The 19,444-nt window shown below is 35.7% G+C and overlaps 1 protein-coding gene across 9 annotated transcripts in view; it reads right to left on the reverse strand.

Moving 5' to 3' along the window:
* YEATS2 (YEATS domain containing 2) overlaps window positions 1-19,444 on the reverse strand; it is a 109,385-nt gene that overhangs the window by 64,717 nt on the left and 25,224 nt on the right. For all 9 annotated transcript variants that reach the window (XR_014245172.1, XM_082393866.1, XM_082393864.1 and 6 more), the window contains exons 2-6: window positions 17,840-17,957; window positions 12,754-12,851; window positions 12,142-12,234; window positions 7,446-7,691; window positions 5,743-5,858 (exon numbers count right to left, since the gene is read on the reverse strand). Coding sequence is in view for 8 of the 9 variants with exons in the window: in XM_082393866.1 (XP_082249992.1) it covers window positions 5,743-5,858; window positions 7,446-7,691; window positions 12,142-12,234; window positions 12,754-12,851; window positions 17,840-17,939 (653 nt within the window). In the remaining variant the exon portion in view is untranslated. The remainder of the gene's footprint in view (window positions 1-5,742; window positions 5,859-7,445; window positions 7,692-12,141; window positions 12,235-12,753; window positions 12,852-17,839; window positions 17,958-19,444) is intronic.

A 19,444-nucleotide genomic window follows, 5' to 3' on the forward strand; every position in this document is an offset into this window, starting at 1 on the left:
GGGAATGTAAATGCAGCCACTATGGAAAACAGTATGGAGGGTCCACAAAAAATTAAAAACTACCCCATTTCTGTGTATATAGGCAAAGACAATAAAAAAGGATATCAAAGAGATATCTGTACTCCTATGTTCACTGCAGCATTATTTACAATAGCTAAGACAAGGAAATAAGTGTCTGTCAAGAGATGAATGGATATACACTATAAAGCTACAGTTATCAAAACAGTATGGTACTGACATAAAAACAGACACATAGATTAACGGAACAGAACAGAGAGCCCAGAAACAAACCCACACTTATTGGTCCATTAACCTACAACAAAGGAGGCAAGAACATACAATGGGTAAAAAATAGCATCTTCAATAAATGGTGTTGGGAAAACTAGACAGCAACATGCAAAAGAATCAAACTGGACTACTTTCTCAAACCATATACAAAAATAAACTCAAAATGGATTAAAGACTTAAATGTAAGACCTGAAACCATAAAAATCCTAGAAAAAAACATAGGCAGTATGCTCTTTGACATTAGTCTTAGCAATATCTTTTTGAATATGTCTTCTCAGGCAAGAGCAACAAAAGCCAAAATAAACAAATGGGACCACATTAAACTAAAAAGCTTTTACACATTGATGGAAACTATGAACAAAACAAATAAGCAGCCTACTAAATGGGAGAAGATATTTGCAAATGACATATCTGTGATAAGGGGTTAATATCCAAAATATACCAAGAGCTCATAGAATTCAACATCAAAAAAACAAACAACCCGATTAAAAAATGGGCAGAGGACCTGAATAGACATTTTTCCAAAGAAGACATAGAGATGGTCAAGAGACACATGAAATGATGCTCAACATCACTAATCATCAGGGAAATTCAAATCAAAACCACAATGAGATATCACCTCACACCTGTCAGAATAGAATGGCCATCATGATCCAGCAGCTCCACTTCTGGAAATTCCAAATATATGCAAAACACTAATTCAAAAAGATAAATATACCCCTATGTTCACCGCAGCGTTATTTACAATAGCCAAGATATGAAAGCAACCTAAGCATACATCAACAGATGAACGGAATCAAGATGCGGTATATACATACAATAGAATATTATTCAGCTATAAAAAAGAATGAAATCTCGCCATTTGTGACAATATGGATGCACCTAGAGGGTATTATGCTAAGTGAAATAAGTCAGAGAAAAACAAACACTATGATTTCACTTTTATGTGGAATCTAAACAAAACTAACATAACAAAACAGAAACAGATTGATACAGAGAATAAACTGCTGTTTGCCAGAGGGGAAGGGGTTGGTGGATGAAGGAAATAGATGAGGGAGATAAAGAGACATAAACTTCCAGTTATAAAATAAATAAGTCATGTAATATACAGATAATGTACAGCTATGGTGACAGATGGTAACTAGACTTATCGTGGTGATCCTTTTGCAATGTATAAAAATATCAAATCACTATGTTGCATACCTAAAACTAATATAATGTTGTTAGGTCAATTATACTTCAATTTAAAAAAATGTTTTAAAAGGGATGGATAAAGATATGGCCACATACACACACACACCACACACACACACACACACACACACACACACACACACACACACACACGGGAATATTCAGTTCTGAGAAAAAAGGTAAATCCTGCCATTTGTGACAAAATGGATGGAGCTTGAGGGCATTATGCTAAGTGACATAAGTCAGACAGAGAAAGACAAATACTGCTTGGTATCACTTTGATGCGGAATCTAAAAAAAAGTCAAACTCATAGAAGTAGAGTAGAAAAATGGTTGCCAGGGGATAAGGGTGGGAGAAACTTTTCAATTTAAAAAACCCTTAAAATTCATTCAATATTTAACAGCTATATCAGCTAACCAAAGTGAATCTTTGCAGTTAACCCTTTTCTTTTAAACTTTTTTTTTGGCCTAAGGGGCATTCCCTTGAAGTTTGTTTTGTTTTCTGATTATCACCATGCAATTAAAAAAAATCAATCTTGCTTTTCCTGCTAAGTGGGTACATTAGGTAGAAATAAACTGGCATACTTTATTCCTGGGTTAGGAAACCTCTAGCCTTTGGGTTGATTTCATTCAGGTTTCAAAGTGCTAGAACTTTGAACTCTTCTGTTTACTACTCATTGCTGCCAGGAAGGATGCAACTGGTCTCTTGCCTTTTAAAAGCCAAAACAAGCCATTCCCTTAAGTCCTGACCATGGTAAAACTAGAATCCTTAGCCCTCCCTTTTGAGGCTCTGTCTTTATTTCACAAGGCCCCCTTATTACATTTTGTTGTAAAATACGGTCATGGACTTCTATACATTCATCTATGTCTATGGTTATCCTTAGCAATGCAGTGGGCCAAGTTGCCTAACCTAGTTTTTCTTTAGGAGTATTCATGTCCCATCTTGACCCTTTGGTTTTTCACAAATAAAAGCCACCTGTGAATTTCCTGAACGCTACTGGGATTTTAATCAGAATATTTACATATCAACTTAGGGAGAAGTGTTATCTTTTACAATATTGAGCCTTCCTATCCTGAACAGGGTATACTGATCTAATTATTTATTGATTGATTGACTGATCACGCCCTGTGGTGTGTGGGATCCTAGTTCCCCAACCAGGAATTGAACCTGTGCCCCCTGCATTGAGAACATGGAGTCTTAACCACTGGACCACCAGAGAAGTTCCTAATTACTTAGTTCTTTCATGTGTTTTAATAAAATTTTATTCATTTTCATGAAAAGCTAGCATATCTTTTGTTTGATTTATTATGTTGTATTTTTTATTGCTATAGTAAATGCATCTTTTTAGAACTGTTTTCTAAGTCTGTCATACAGAAACACAATCAACTTCTGTGTATTGATACTGTAATTCAATAGTCTTGCCAAGCTCTCTTAGTAACTCTAAAACTATGAAAAATCGTTTTAGATTTTTCTGTGTAGACAATTATATCATCTATTAATAACAACACTTTGTTTCTTCTTTTCTAATCCTCATATTTATTAATGTATTATGACTCTATTAGTATCTCCAAGTGCACTGGTGAATAGGAGTAGTAATACTGAGCATCTCTTGTCTTGTTCTGAACCTAAAAGGGAAGGCATTTAATTGTTTACCATTGAGTATGATATTTGCTGAAGGTTTTTTGAGATATCCTTTATCTGATTAACTAAATTCCAAGTCTGCCATGAGGATTCACCACAAATAGACTTTGAATTTTGTCAAATGTTTCTGCATCTTCTGAGGTGGTCACGTTTTATGTCCTTTATTATATTTATTAATTTCTAATGTTAATTCAAACTTGCATTTCCTGGTCATGAACTACTATCATTTCTATAGTTACTGACTTCAGTTTGCTAACGATTTTGTTCAGCACTTTTGCCTCTATATTTGTAAGTGTCAATGTCCTATAATTTTCCTTTTCTTATGAACTCCCTGTTTGGCTTTGCTAACAAACTTATGCTATCTTCATAATGTAAATTGACAAATGTTCTCTTTTTCCCCATAAGGTTTTCTACACAATTGGAATTAGCTGTTCACTCAGCCTTTAAAGCAATCTAAGCCTCATGGTTTAATTTGGTTTTGTGAAGAAAATGTTTTAAAAATCAATAATTAAACTTAGTAGTTCTAAAACTATTCAAGGTTTTTCCTTTTTTGAGTCATTTTAAGTTGTGTTTTTCTAGGAATTCTCCATTTCATCTAAATTTTCAAATGCATTAGCATAAAGATGTTATTTTATCTCAGTATAACTATTTCTTTTCATTAATTAAATCCATATGCATTTTTTATGATTGTTGATACATTTAGATTTATTGCTACTAAATTATTTTATACTATTTGTCTTTTTCTTTTTTTCTTCTTTTCCACATCCCTTCTCCTGCTCCTGCTTGCCTTCCTTTGGAATCAGGGGGGTTTTCCCCTTTTTTTCATTCAATTCTCCTCACACCTTACTACATTTTTCTTTTTGGCTACATTGGGTCTTCATTGCTGCACACGGGCTTTCTCTAGCTGCACAAGCAGGAGCTACTCTTCGTTGCGGTGCGCGGGCTTCTCATTGTGGTGGCTTCTCCTGTTGTGGAGCACGCGCTCTAGGCGCACGGGGTTCAGTAGTTGCAGCACGCGGGCTTCAGTAGTTGTGGCAGGCGGGCTCAGTAGTTGTGGCTTGCGGGCAGCTCACGGGCTCTAGAGCACAGGCTCTGTAGTTGTGGCGCACGGTATGTGGGATCTTCCCGGACCAGGGCTCGAACCCCCGTCCCCTGATTTGGCAGGCAGATTCTTAACCACTGCACCACCGGGGAAGTCCAACCCCTTACTACTTTTAAAGTTTAAATCTCTATGTCTGTTCTTTTCGTTGTTATCTTAGATATTCTAACGAGCACTCTTAACAACGTCCAAAGTAAATCGATATTTTTATCCTCTTCCAGAACAAACAAGGACTTTACAATTCTCATGTCAATCATTCCTCTCTACTTAAAATCCACAGTTAACCAGTATTTTAAGTTCTAGCTGGTCTTAAACACCAAAACCTACAAATCAGACATAATTGTTTGACAATGTCAATAACTGTTTCTCCCCCAATCTTCTGGTGGCCTGGTGAGTCTACATGAATTTCTAGTTTTGGCCTTTTCTGGGCTGACCTGTCTTGTACTATAGTTGAGACCTCAACACTTCATATTAGTCCCCTTAGCTGAATGCATGCTAACTCTAAAATAATCCATGAAACAGAAACCTAATTGCCTTAGTCATATTTCATGCTTCTATTTAAATACTACGACACAGACCATCTTTGTTTTTATTATCCTGAGATTTTTAATGTACTTCTTATTTGTTATCAGTGGTCCATTAACTGGGACTTGGAAGACTCCCCCGAGATCTGATTCCCCCTCCCCAGATATTTACTTTAATTCTGAATCCTTTATTTTCAGTAATTGAATCCAATTACAGTTTTCATAAATATACTGATTCATTCATCAGTCAAATATTTAGTGAACACCAACTACTGCAAGATACAAAAACAAACAAGATATACTGTCTACCCAAAAGAGATTCAGTCTGATTTGAAAAAATATATGAAAATAGGAAATAACTATATAATATGATAAAAATGACAAGAGAGCATAGAGGAAATATGCCTAGTGAGGAGAAGGGCAAATAAGGCTTTGTGAGGAAATAACATTCTTATGCTGTTTGAAGATTTATGATGTCTTTATCCATTCCTAGATACTCGGCAAAAATGATGATGCTTCCATAAGACAGCATGAGATCATACTGTTAAAGAGATAGCCCTTTAGCTTGAAGGAATTCTGTCTTCAAGACTTGCTCTACAACCTTTTGTTATAAATTTAAAACATTTCAATTTGGGCAACCAAATAAACATTTTTAGGAATTAGGAAAGGCCGCTAAAGATAGAACTAGGCCAGAAGAAGTCAAAAGTTCCTCCAAAGTTATCCACACTTACATGCCTAATAAAACACACCATTTGCATAAACGTTCACGTCTACAAAATTTTTACCAAGCACAATTTTATCCTACGTCAAAGATTAGCAGACACGCTGAAGCAGTCTCAAGTCTCTGGACTTTCATTCACTTTTAAAACAACTAAGCGTTTGGGAAAAAGAATCCTTGAGGCCTATACTTACTGTAATACTATGATAATAAGAGTAATGCCAGAGTATTACCAAAAATGGATGACTGAAAATGAGACAATTCAACTGAATACTCACTTGGACACATTGCCCACTACTATTGTTTTCTTTACAAAAAGTCGTGAAGTCTCATCTCCTGTAAGATCAGTATTCCTCTGCTCTGTTTTATGGGAGCCAGTAATACCAGAAGTGTCCTAGAAAAAATCATAATCAAGTTTCATTTTCAATTTAGACAATTTTCAATAGGCAGAAACCACAAAATCATAAAAGGTATGAATGGACTAACTCAATTTTTTTTAAATTACAAAATTCTCTGGCTTTGTAGCTGCTCTCAGAGCATGAAAGAATAATTTTACTATAATTTTTGCCATTAGTTTATAGAAAAAGTTTGTACACTGTAATTCCACATATGTGTGTGTGTTTGTAACAGTCATAAACAGCTGCTTTGTACATGCAAATAGGATGTGGAAGGATACACAAGAAACTACTACAACAGTTACCTCTGGGAAATGGAAATGGGGAAAGGGGTCAATGGAATTTACTTTCTTTTCAATCTTCTGTACTATTACAAATTTTTCAGTAAGAAGTAACATAAACATAATGGTTAATTTAAAGTTTGACTATGGATATAGACAGCCAGTGTTTAAGCCTTGGCCCTTACATTTACTAGATGTGTCATCTTGGGTAATTACTTAACTTTTCTGTCTCTATTTCCTCATCTATAAAATAAGGATGATAATAGTATCTATCTCAGATGACAGTTTTGTACAGTTTTTAGAAAAATGCTTGGTACACAGTAAACACTAAATATCTGTTACATAAACATGAGCATGCATATTACATAAAAGATAGTAGGTTTCTGAATCCTATGACTAGTGTGACCTAAATTCATTTTAATTAAAAAAAGAAAAACATATGCAGTATTTCCCCAGAAAGTATACTAGAAGGAGACAACTAAATCCAAACACTAAGAGTTCTGATTTTGGGTGGTGGCATTATGAATGACTTTTCTACTCTCTCTTACTTTTCTGTAGTTTAAAATTTTTAAAAATGAACATATATGAATTTGTAATCAGAAACATTTTTTAATTTTATCAAAATAATCAAATCTTTGATGTCTGAGTATGTGGAAAGCAGCCTGGGAATTTCCTCTATCACAGAACATCTGGCTGAGAAAAACCACTGGTCTTATCCAGTAAGGATTCTAGAGCCAAGTATTACACCAAGAAGTTCAGAGCAGCTTGAGATGGGAATTCAAATTACAAACTGACAGGATCAAAGAGCAATAAACAGTTTTCAATTCTACTTATTGTTTTTCAAATTTCCTCCAGTTATTAAAGCATCTTAGAACATAAAGTTTCAAAGAGGAAACTGATGAAGAGCCACTGCTCTTGAGAGAATAAACATGATAGAGTGGAAAGACCTTGGGCAAGGTCACAGTACTGCCAACTCCTCAAAATTTCTTTCATATCTACATGAATGGCATCTAGGAGTTGTACGGTACACAGGAGCCTTGAATTGTAAAATCAAAAAGACACAGGTTTGATTCTCAGTTCTGATACTGTGGACAAATATAAAAAGACAAAAGTTTAATTCTCAGTTCTGATATCTGTGAACAAATATAACTTAAACCTCATAGAGACGCAGTTTCCCCATCTCTAAAAGGGCTATAATTAACTTATATCCTATGGTTCCTATGAAGGTTAAATGAATAATATGTGCATTCTTAATAAATACTGGTTCCCTTCTCTTTCAGCTCCCTCCCATCCATCCAACTATACCCTTCCAGTATTTCGGCTTGGTCTCTGCTCTGTGTTGCTTGAGAGTCTTTCCTCTATGTCCAAATTGCTGTTAGTGTCTTTATCAGATAAGAAGTCATTGTGTTGAGATAAAGAATCACTTTCTGAATGATTGGCTGATGGTGTTTCTGATCTCTGATTGGCAGGAGATGATGACCTAGATGGTGATTCCAAAAATTTCTTGACAGCAGGATGATTAAAAACCATTGTATCACATGTCTTTGATCCCTGCAAAAATGAGGGTAAGCAAAACAAACTTTTAATCATATCCAACAAAAGTAGGCAAAAGTTTGATCTTTCCAAAAACGCTTATCTATTTCCAATCATGCTTAAAATCCTTCAAAATCACCCCACTCCCATAAAATGAAGTCCAAACTCCTTAATGTGGTCCAAATCAACAAAACAAAAACTAGAGAATGATAAATAATTATGCAAAGGTCCTAACAATAAAAGCTAAAGATGCAAGTCCTCAAAAGGTAAATGAAAAGTAAAGATAAATATATAGGGACTTCCCTGGTGGCACAGTGGTTAAGAATCCGCCTGCCAATGCAGGGGACATGGGTTCGAGCCCTGGTCCAGGAAGATCCCACATGCCATGGAGCAACTAAGCCCATGTGCCACAACTACTGAGCCTGCGCTCTAGAACCTGTGAGCCACAACTACTGAGCCCATGTGCCACAACTACTGAAGCCCACATGTCTAGAGCCCATGCTCCGCAACAAGAGAAGCCACCGTGATGAGAAGCCCACGCACCACAACTAAGAGTAGCCCCCACTGGCCGCAACTAAAGAAAGCCCACGCAGAGCAACGAAAACCCAACACAGCCAAAAATAAATAAATTAAATTAAAAAATTAAAAAATATATATATATATAGTAACACATAGAAAGTCAGATTTGACTTAAAAAAAAATAAACGTCACATTGCTTGATACAAATACATCAACTGCTCTAAATAAAACATTCCTGTAAGAAATATAAAGATTTTTAAAAATGTATATGTAAAATGGCTCCCACGTAGGAATAAAATGTAGCATAGAATGGTTTAAAATGATTAATAATGATATACAGTCTGTCCTCAGTCCAGTACTAAAGCCTGCCTAGGGTATTTTTCTGTGTTTTGTTACTTGCATATAAAATAGTGTGTTGTTATAATGTAGTTACTTCCTAGGAAGCCCAGCTTTAGAAATTGCTTAATTGAAATTAAAAATAATTGTTTTACTAAAAATAGAACTACCATACGACCCAGCAATCCCACTACTGGGCATATACCCTGAGAAAACCATAATTCAAAAAGAGTCATGTACCAAAATGTTCATTGCAGCTCTATTTACAATAGCCAGGACATGGAAGCAACCAAAGTGTCCATCATCGGATGAATGGATAAAGAAGATGTGGCACATATATACAATGGACTATTACTCAGCCATAAAAAGAAATGAAATGGAGGTATTTGTAATGAGGTGGATGGAGTTAGAGTCTGTCATACAGAGTGAAGTAAGTCAGAAAGAGAAAAACAAATACAGTATGCTAACACATATGTATGGAATCTAAGGAAAAAAAAAAAAGAAAAAGGTCATGAAGAACCTAGTGGCAAGATGGGAATAAAGACACAGACCTACTAAACAATGGACTTAAAAAAAATTAAAAAAAAAAAAAAAAAAAGAATGGACTTGAGGATATGGGGAGGGGGAGGGGTGAGATGTGACAGGGTGAGAGAGTGTCATGGACATATATACACTACCAAATGTGAAATAGATAGCTAGTGGGAAGCAGCCGCATAGCACAGGGAGATCAGCTCGGTGGTTTGTGACCACCTAGAGGGGTGGGATAGGGAGTGTGGGAGGGAGGGAGATGCAAGAGGGAAGAGATATGGGAACGTACGTATATGTATAACTGATTCACTTTGTTTTAAAGCAGAAACTAACACACCATTGTAAAGCAATTATACTTCAATAAAGATGTTAAAAAAAATAATAATAATAATTGTTTTAGCAAGTAAAAGGGAGCCAGAGACCAGTGTTTCAGAGTCAAAGCAACAGAGCTGTTGTACTTCAATAATAAAGGTTTATTTTAGAGCTATAAATGTATTTTGTTAGAGCAAACTAAAAATAATTAATTGGCAGATCCTAAAAGATAAAAATATACCTAAATATCCTTAAATAAATCCCAATCAGAATATAACAAGATAAAAATCAGTACATTTCTAGACTATCAAATAGCACAGTTCAGTACTGCTAATGGTTTAAAAAAAAAGGCATCAAAACATTAAATGAATAACCAGCTCTTCAGAGTAGCTACAGTCCTATGTCAGGCAGCTGCTAGCTTGCAATGTGCATCTTGTTGAATCTAATAGCAAGCCATGTGACAGATGACTTTAGAATCTGCCCTGGGTTAACAGTGTCTCCCAAAAATTCATGTCCACCTAGACCTGTGAATGTGACTATTTGAAAATACAGTCTTTTCAGATGTAATCAAGTTAAGATGATGTCATACTGGATTTGGGTAGGCCTTACTTCAATGACTAGTATTCTTAAAAGAGGGAAAGTTGGATACAGAAAGAAACAGAGAAGACACACAAAGGGAAAAGTCCATGTTAAAGGCAGAAATTGGAGTGATGCAGCTACAAGCCAAGGAATGCCAAGTACTGCTAGCAACCACCGGAAGCTAGGAGAAGACAAGGAAGAATTCTTCCCTAGAGTCTTCAGAGGGAGCATGGCCTAGCCACCAACATACTTGATTTTGGACTGCTAGCCTCTAGAATCATGAGATAATAAATTCCTGTTTTGTTTTGGTTTTTTTTAAAGTCTGGTTCCTTTATTTATTTATTTATTTATTTTTAAAATTTATTTGGTTGCGCAGGGTCTTAGCTGCAGGAGGTGGGCTCCTTAGTTGAGGCTCTCCAGCTCCTTAGTTGCAGCACACGGGCTCCTTAGCTGTGGCTCATGGGCTCCTTAGTTGTGGCATGCGCGAACTCTCAGTTGCATCATGCATGTGGGATATAGTTCCCTGACCAGGGATCGAACCTGGGTCCCCTGCATTGGGAGTGCAGAGTCTTACCCACTGCGTCACCAAGGAAGTCCCAAATTTCTGTTGTTTTAAGCCACCAAGCTTGTGGTAATTTGTTACGGTAGCTCGAGCAAAGTAGTTCAGACTCTAAAATGTAATATGGAAACTTCTGCAGTAGAAGAAACAACTATCTACCACCTAAGATTAAACTCAAATAATGCTTCAGATACCTAATACCCTAAAGCTCCACAGGATGACACAAAAGCCTATACGTGGCAGGTACCTCTTATGTGTAAAAACCACAGGGAATGATGCAAAGCAGCATGCTACTATGCTCCCTGCAGCCCTTCCACTATTCTCATTGAGCCGGTACTGTCCAAGAGGAGAATTATCTAATTCTAACTGGAAAACACTTAAGAAAAAACAAAACTTATGCTGAAATTATCAAAACGTCAAGCAAGAAGAAATACTTCTGTATCAGTTCAATCTTATCCCCATCCTTTATCATTGGAGCAATCTAGTGGTAATCACATTAACCATGACTAAACTTAGTATCACTAACAGTAGCACAACCTGATACTATGTCTCCTAATGTGATACAATATGAAGTATACAGCATTACCTATGAAGTACTGTCTCCAAAAAGACTCAACCTTAATCTAATCAAATCTTTAGACTTGACTCTTATTTTACAGAAAAATAGAAGGAATGAAGGAACAACCCAAGGGGAAAAAAATCCAAAATGTGGGACATTCTACAACATAAATGGCCTGCTCTCTTCAAATAAGTCAATATCACAGGGGAAAAAAAGATGGGAGAGCTGTTCTAGATAAAATGAGACTAGAGAAACAAAACAGCCAAATGTAACCCATGAACCCTGACTGGATCCTGTCCAAAAACGAAAAACAAAAAAAAACCCAACTTTAAAGATATTTTGGGGACAACTGGGAAAATCTGAATATGGACTGATTATCAAATAATATTAGGGACTCATTCTCTTAGGTATTGTGACTACACAGAAGACGATCCTTTAGGATTAAGTATTTAGGGATGAAGTGTCATGATGCTTGGAACTTACTTTTTAATGTTTTAGACAAAAATAAGATAGATAAAGCAAACATGGCAAAATGTTAAAACTGCTGAAGCTAAGTGATGCATAAACAAGTGCTTATTTCACCTTCTCTATATATTTGAAAATTTTCACAAAAAGGGGGAAAAAAATCAGGGCTTCTTGAATAGAGTCAATCTACTGAAACTAACAATTGTCATTCATTAGCAGTAAAAGGTCAGAGAAAAATGAATCGATCTATAATTTATTCCAAAGCCATCCATAATCAAATGAAGAGGAATAAGGCAAGTTAGAACAGGGTCACACTCATCTTTGTATCTGCAAAGCCTAGCAACAGTGCTAACAATTATTTACAGAACAATTAAGCAAAAAGAAAAAAATGTTACTTAACGATTATTGACAATGTAGAGAGGTATAATTAAAGGATATGGTTGAACACAATGATAAATTTACATATATTCTCAGGAAGGCAGGCTAGGCTTCTTGAATTCGAAAGGTCAATATAAGAAATGTTTTGAAGGCAGGGATTTCACATCAAGACTAATTTCTCTTCACACAACAATATGGGTGGCCAGAAATGACTGCATATGAGGAAAACTTACCTCAGAAACTTTCAGAAGTCCTGCAGAAGCATAGTAGTTTGCGACAATGCAGGCACGAAGTTTATCCATCATCCTTCTTGCCTCAATTAGTCGCTAAAATAAATATTAATTAATTACTTTTAAAAATGGAAATGACAGAAGAGATATACAAACAATTCATAAGAAATGTAAATGAACCCAAAGGTTCAACTTCTCTAATAATCAAAGAAAGACAAATAGAAATGACCATTTTCCACCTATCAGATTGGCAAAATATTTAAATGACAAAATACGATGTTTGCAAGAGTATATAGACATATTAATATGTATTTGTATGTATATATGCATATTCATTGAGAAATGTCCACAAAGACATTGAGCACAAAAGCAAAGAGGAATTATCTTTTGGGATGGAATTTCAAGTGACTTTTTAATCTTTTTCTGCAGTGTCATTTAAAGAAAAAAAAAAAAGGCGCAGGTCTTTTTTCCCAAAAACGAGAAAGCTCCTTTTAAAAGAACAGCAAAGGGGAAAAATACACCATAATTCCATCTCAACAGATTTTTAAAAATTCATCACACGTAGTTTTTTTTCAATAGTTCTGTTCCTTTATTTTTAATTTAACATCATTATACCTGGTCAATGACCTCAATTTCATGTTCCTTATTCTTCATTTCAAGTGCAAATTGTTCCTTGATAATAGTCTCAATCTTCTGCACAGCAGCATCTCGAGCTGCACAAAGAACATACAATAATCCAAGGTCTAATTAATCAGTTGCCGCCTTGATTCAACTCAGCAAGCAACAAAAGAAACCCAGGAACAGTAACTCTGAAGTGGAGAAACCTCATGGTCATCACCTTAATCAATAATGAAAAGTTAACATCACCAAATATTCAAGCAAACTGACCTCACATGTTTTCTGATATGATATACTGACAACACTCCACCACTCTGTGGCGTTCCTGCTAAAAACGCTGAATCTAATCACAGCAAACACCAGACAAACCTAAATTGAAGGACACTGTATAAAATAACTGGCCTATACATTCAAATACTAAAGTCAAGAAAGACAAAGAAAAGTTGAGGAGATTAAAAGAGACTAAAGAGATATAACAACTAAATGCATTGTGTGATCCTGGAGAGGGGGAATAGTTATAAAATACTGGGACAACTGGTAAAACTTGAATATGGACAGCAGATTAGACAATGTAATGTAAAATGTTAAAATTTCCTGCTTCTGATAATTGTACTGTGATTACATAAGAAATTTGTCCTTAGGAAATACACAAGTGTTTACAAGTGTCTAATGTATCTTCAGATGATTTTGAAAAAATGATGTGCATATATACCTGCGTGCATACATGCATTTGTGTAGTACGTGTGTGTATGGATTGGGGGTGGGGGAAAAGAATGATAAACCAAATGAGGCAAAATGTAAACAACTGGTGAATTAATCTGGACAAAAGACATACAAATTCTCCTTGCAATTTTTCTGTTTGAAGTCACATCAAAATAAAATTACCAAAAAAGAAAAAGAAACCCATGAAGATTCCGAGAGAAATACGTGGTGACTTCTGAAAAACCATAACCCCAAGGAAAAAGAAAGTAAAGAGTTAGCTAGAGGAAGAAGTAGTCTGTGACACAAGAGCAGTTCATAAGAAGGCAGGAAGTTAGGATCTAGCATACAATTCAGCAGTTTCTGATTACAACTACCTGAAGGAACCAGCAAAGAAAGAATTCAAAAGGACTACTCAGGGTAATATGCAATTCAAAGAGTTAAAAACATCAGATATGAAATGTAGTTTGATTACAAGAGAATAAAAAAAGAAGAGTCGAATGACTGCTTGAAAAACCTGGGATATTGCATAATGATCCTGTGTTTGTAATATGAAAAAATCACCACCCATGCTTTGGGGTGTAAAAAAAATTGCAGAGAAAATTTGGATCCTTGATCACCCATATCATTTTCTCCCCGTAAAATATGCCACTAGACTGCCAATTTAAAACTAGTGCTGGCATATGATCACCTTATTTTTGATAATGGAGGCAAGAATATACAATGGAGAATAAAACAGCCTCTTCAATAAATGGTGCTGGGAAAACTGGACAGCTACACGTAAAAGAATGAAATTAGAACACTCCCTAACACCATACACAAAAATAAACTCAAAATGGATTAAAGACCTAAATTTAAGGCCAGACACTATAAAACTCTTAGAGGAAAACATAGGCAGAACACTCTATGACATAAATCACAGAAACATCCTTTTTGACCCACCTCCTAGAGAAATGGAAATAAAAACAAAAATAAACACATGGGACCTAATGAAACTTAAAAACTTTTGCACAGCAAAGGAAAACATAAACAAGACGAAAAGAGAACCCTCAGAATGGGAGAAAATATTTGCAAATGAAGCAACTGACAAAGGATTAATCTCCAAAATTTACAAGCAGCTCATGCAGCTCAATATCAAAAAAACAAACAACCCAATCCAAGAATGGGCAGAAGACCTAAATAGACATTTCTCCAAAGAAGATATACAGGTTGCCAACAAACACATGAAACGATGCTCAACATCACTAATCATTAGAGAAATGCAAATCAAAACCACCATGAGGTATCACCTCACACCGGCCAGAATGGCCATCATCAAAAAATCTACAAACAATAAATGCTGGAGAGGGTGTGGAGAAAAGGGAACCCTCTTGCACTGTTGGTGGGAATGTAAATTAATACAGTCACTATGGAGAACAGTATAGTGGTTCCTTAAAAAACTAAAAAGAGAACTACCATATGACCCAGCAATACCACTACTGGGTATATACTCTGAGAAAACCATAATTCAAAAAGAGACATGTACCACAATGTTCACTGCAGCTCTATTTACAATAGTCAGGACATGGAAGCAACCTAAGTGTCCATCGACAGATGAATGGATAAAGAAGATGTGGCACATATATACAATGGAATATTACTCAGCCATAGAAAGAAATGAAATTGAGTTATTTGCAGTGAGGTGGATGGACCTAGAGTCTGTCATACAGAGTGAAGTAAGTCAGAAAGAGAAAAACAAATACCATATGCTAACACATATATATGGAATCTAAAAAAAAAAATGGTTCTGAAGAACCTAGGGGCAGGACAGGTATAAAGACGCAGATGTAGAGAGTGGACTTGAGGACACGGGGAGGGGGAAGGGTAAGCTGGGACGAAGTGAGAGAGTGGCATGGACATATATACACTACCAAATGTAAAATATATAGCTAGTGGGAAGCAGCTGCATAGCACATGGAGATCAGCTCGGGGCTTTGTGACCACCTAGAGGGGTGGGATAGGGAGGGTGGGAGGGAGAGGCAAGAGGGAGGAGATATGGGGATATATGTATACGTATAGCTGATTCACTTTGTTATACGGCAGAAACTAACACACCACTGTAAAGCAATTATACTCCAATAAAGATGTTAAATAAATAAATAAAACTAGTGCTGGTATAAGCGTTCTTGTGGATATGCCTGCATTGAAGCAAATGACTAAGCTTTCCTCATATCTGATGAAAAGAGTTTTTTCTAGTATTACTGTATGTATGTATCCTTGTATATATAAACCTTGTATATATTTGGAAACCAGCAGATAATCTTAGGGGAGGCTAAAAGTCAGAGACTGTTATCAATGCAGGCTGTTTTATCATAAGCTTCTCAGAAAAAAGCAATTCTAAATTATCTCTTTCATGAAATAAGGAAAACTAAAGCCAAACAAAATAAAACCATATAAGAAAAGGGAAGCATCCTGGGACTTCCCTGGTGGCGCAGTGGTTAAGAATCCACCTGCCAATGCAGGGGACACGGGTTCAAGCCCTGGTCCAGCAAGATCCCACATGCCACAGAGCAACTGAGCCCGTGCACCACAACTACTGAGCCTGCGCTCTAGAGCCCACGAGCCACAACTACTGAAGCCTGTGTGCCACAACTACTGAAGCCCGCATGCCTAGAGCCCGTGCTCTGCAACAAGAGAAGCCAGTGCAATGAGAAGCCCGCGCGCCACAACAAAGAGTAGCCCCCGCTCACCGCAACTAGAGAAAGCCTGTGTGCAGCAACGAAGACCCAATGCAGCCAAAAATAAATAAATTTATATTTAAAAAAAAAAAGAAAAGGGAAGCATTCTACCAAACCTGCTTTGAGAAAAATTCTGAAGAATAAAAATAAAATCTTTATTAGGAATTAGGTTGAGAATGGACACCAAGAAGAAGAACGGCAAATTGGCACTTAGTAACAAAAAACTGTCCCTGCTTAGGCTACATATTTGGGAACTTACATTAGATTTAAATTGAAATTACGATGTTTCCTAAAACAATAAGTTTTCCCTTTTCTTATTTTTATTACAAAAAAGATACGCCATGTGATGCATTTGAATAATGAATTTAAGTTTCATGATACTTTCATATTTATGTGGCTTGTTATTGAAAGCAAATGACATATCCTTGTAAATAAAATTACAACTGAATGGAGAGAAAAGTTTCAGTGAAATGTTTTTATTGTTTGGAACTGGATTTGATCATTTCCGGTACACAGAGACTTTTGTGGGGTACATATGACTTGACTGCACTTACACAGACAGGAATTTCCTTCACCACTTAACCTTGGGGCTCTGATCTCTGTGGAGCTGCAGCACCTTATCTATGACTTTGAGACCTTCTTTATCTAGCTGTAATAACTTACATAGATTTATTTTTTAAATAAACAGTAATGAATTTTAGCAATATTTTGTATTAGAAACTCAAATATAGCCACTTTTTTTGAGACAGCTTAAAACATTCTGGGTAACTACAGATGATCTGGTCTTCAACTAATTAAATGATCTTGGGCAAGTAATTTAATGCCTCTGAGTCTTAACTAAGCCACCACCAGCTAAGTGCAAAGATCAGTGTTTCCCAAATTTCCATCATTCATATCCCACCTTCAAGTTACCTACCACATCTGAGAACCATGTGAAACATCTAATTAACTCCATTAAATAGTATTTTTAAAAAGTGTTAGCCCTTGGGGGGAGGGACAAATAAGGAGCTTGGGATGAAGATACACCCACTACTATACATAAGATAGATAACCAACAAGGACCTACTGTATAGCACAGGGAACTCTACTCGACATTCTGTGATAATCTATATGAGAAAAGAATCTAAAAAAGAATGAATATATATATGTGTATAACTGAATCACTTTGCTGTACACCTGAAACTAACACAACATTTTAAATCAACTATACTCCAATAGAATTAAAATTTAAAAAACAAAAAAGTTAGCCTTATCCTAAGCAGTAGCCATGAAACTGCAAGTCTGATAAGACCATTATCTTTTCTATAGACATGAACACTATTAAAATAAAAAACCTTAATTCATGTACCACCTATAATCATCTCACATGATACCACATTGTAGTACACACATTGCTAAGACTTTACGATTACACCTAACATACAATGATAGCTAAAACTTAGAGCCTGTCTCATTACTGACGCTTTCACAGTCTACCTGATTATGTTCCAGCCTTTTATGCCACACATGGTATATTACTATTAAACAGAGCACTTAGCTAATCCCTCTCACAAACCTCTTCAAAATATACACAATAGTGGACATGCATTTCATTTTAGTTCCTATAAATCTTATAGGGAGGCATATGTCAACAAAGAAATAATTTCCTAAGGCAAGTGAATTTCTACCTGAATTCTCAATTGCTTTATGCCGCTTATTTGGAAGGGCCACAGATACATCCTCATAATCAGGGTCAGTTTCTTTGATTGTTCGCTTGATTCCAGACATGATGACATTCGTTCTTCACTGTGAAGCAATAATACATTAATTAATAACACTGCTTGATATCAATACTTATATGTGTACACACACACAAAAGGAATAAATATTACATAATACTGATATTTATAAGTCTGTGTAAATACACACACATCCCTTTTAAAGCTAAAAACATAACTAACTTCAAAAGTTCACTGAAAAAAAATCATCATCATCTGTTACAAAGCATGCGTTTCCCTTTCAAAAGAAAATCCTTTAACAAGGCAGCACATTGTTCAGACATTCCAAAAGGAGCCAGGCTTTCACAGAAGGGACCTCATATAGAAAGAAAAGAAACCAGATTTTGATGAAAACATGGTAAGCCCACAATATCCTGGAAACCACAACGCATCAAATATATGACAGAATACGAGCAATATAACTCAGTAAACAATTTATTATACAAATCCTCTCTCTGGTATTTACATAGTACATGCTATATAACAAGTACTTAATAAATATTATTGTTACGATCATTTATTATTATTCATAATAAACACAAACTGTATAGACTTATATTAAACTAACAAGCTTGCAATATGGTAAACAAGTCCTAGGTATACAAGTCTCTAAACAAAACCGTCCCATAAATCTTTAGATCTGCACTGTCCCAATACATTAGCCACTAGCCATACGTGGCTCCTTAAAGTTAATTAAAATTAAATAATATTTAAAATTCAGTTCCTTTTCCTACATTTCAGAACACTAGCCACATTTCAAGTGCTCAATAGCCATCAGGGCCAGTAGCTACTAAATTGGACAACAGAGATGCAGACCATTTTATCACTGCAGAAAGTTCCACTGGACACCGCTCCTCTTCCAAACTGTGTTTCATTAAGCACTTATTAATATTTCATGAGTCAGTTTAGGAAATGCTGTACAGATCAGCGCTATCCAAAAGCAACATAATGTGAGCCACAAATGGAAATAAACATTTTCTAGTGCCCACATTTAAAAAAAGAAAAAGAAATGGGTGAAATTAATTTTAATAATACATTTTATTTAACCAATGTACCCAAAATACTATCATTCCAATGATATAATCAATATAAGCAAATTAGCAATAAGATATTCTACATTCTTACTTTTGTACTAAGTCTTTTACACCTAGAGTACACCTTAATTTGGACTAGCCACATTACAAAGGCTCAATAACAACCTGTGGCTAGTGGGTCCCTTACTGGGCAGCGAGGGTCTACTGACAGATAAGAAAACAGGTCCAGGGAGGTTAGATGAGCTGCCCCTTAGAAGATTGATCTATGACAGAAAAGACAAGAAGAGCTCCCTAATTTCCAAACCTCTCCTCTACCACTGATGGAGATTATTTACCTAACCAAAGGCAAAAATACACAAAATGTATTTATTGAGGTAATACACAGTTTTAAAATAGAATTAATGAAAATAAAGTATAACTCAAAAATAATTATTTTTTTACTCACTCAAAGTTAAAACAGAAATAACAATTTAAAAGCCTC

The sequence above is a fragment of the Balaenoptera borealis genome, assembly GCF_965194805.1.
Source record: "Balaenoptera borealis genome assembly, chromosome: 5".
Classification (NCBI taxonomy): domain Eukaryota; kingdom Metazoa; phylum Chordata; class Mammalia; order Artiodactyla; family Balaenopteridae; genus Balaenoptera; species Balaenoptera borealis.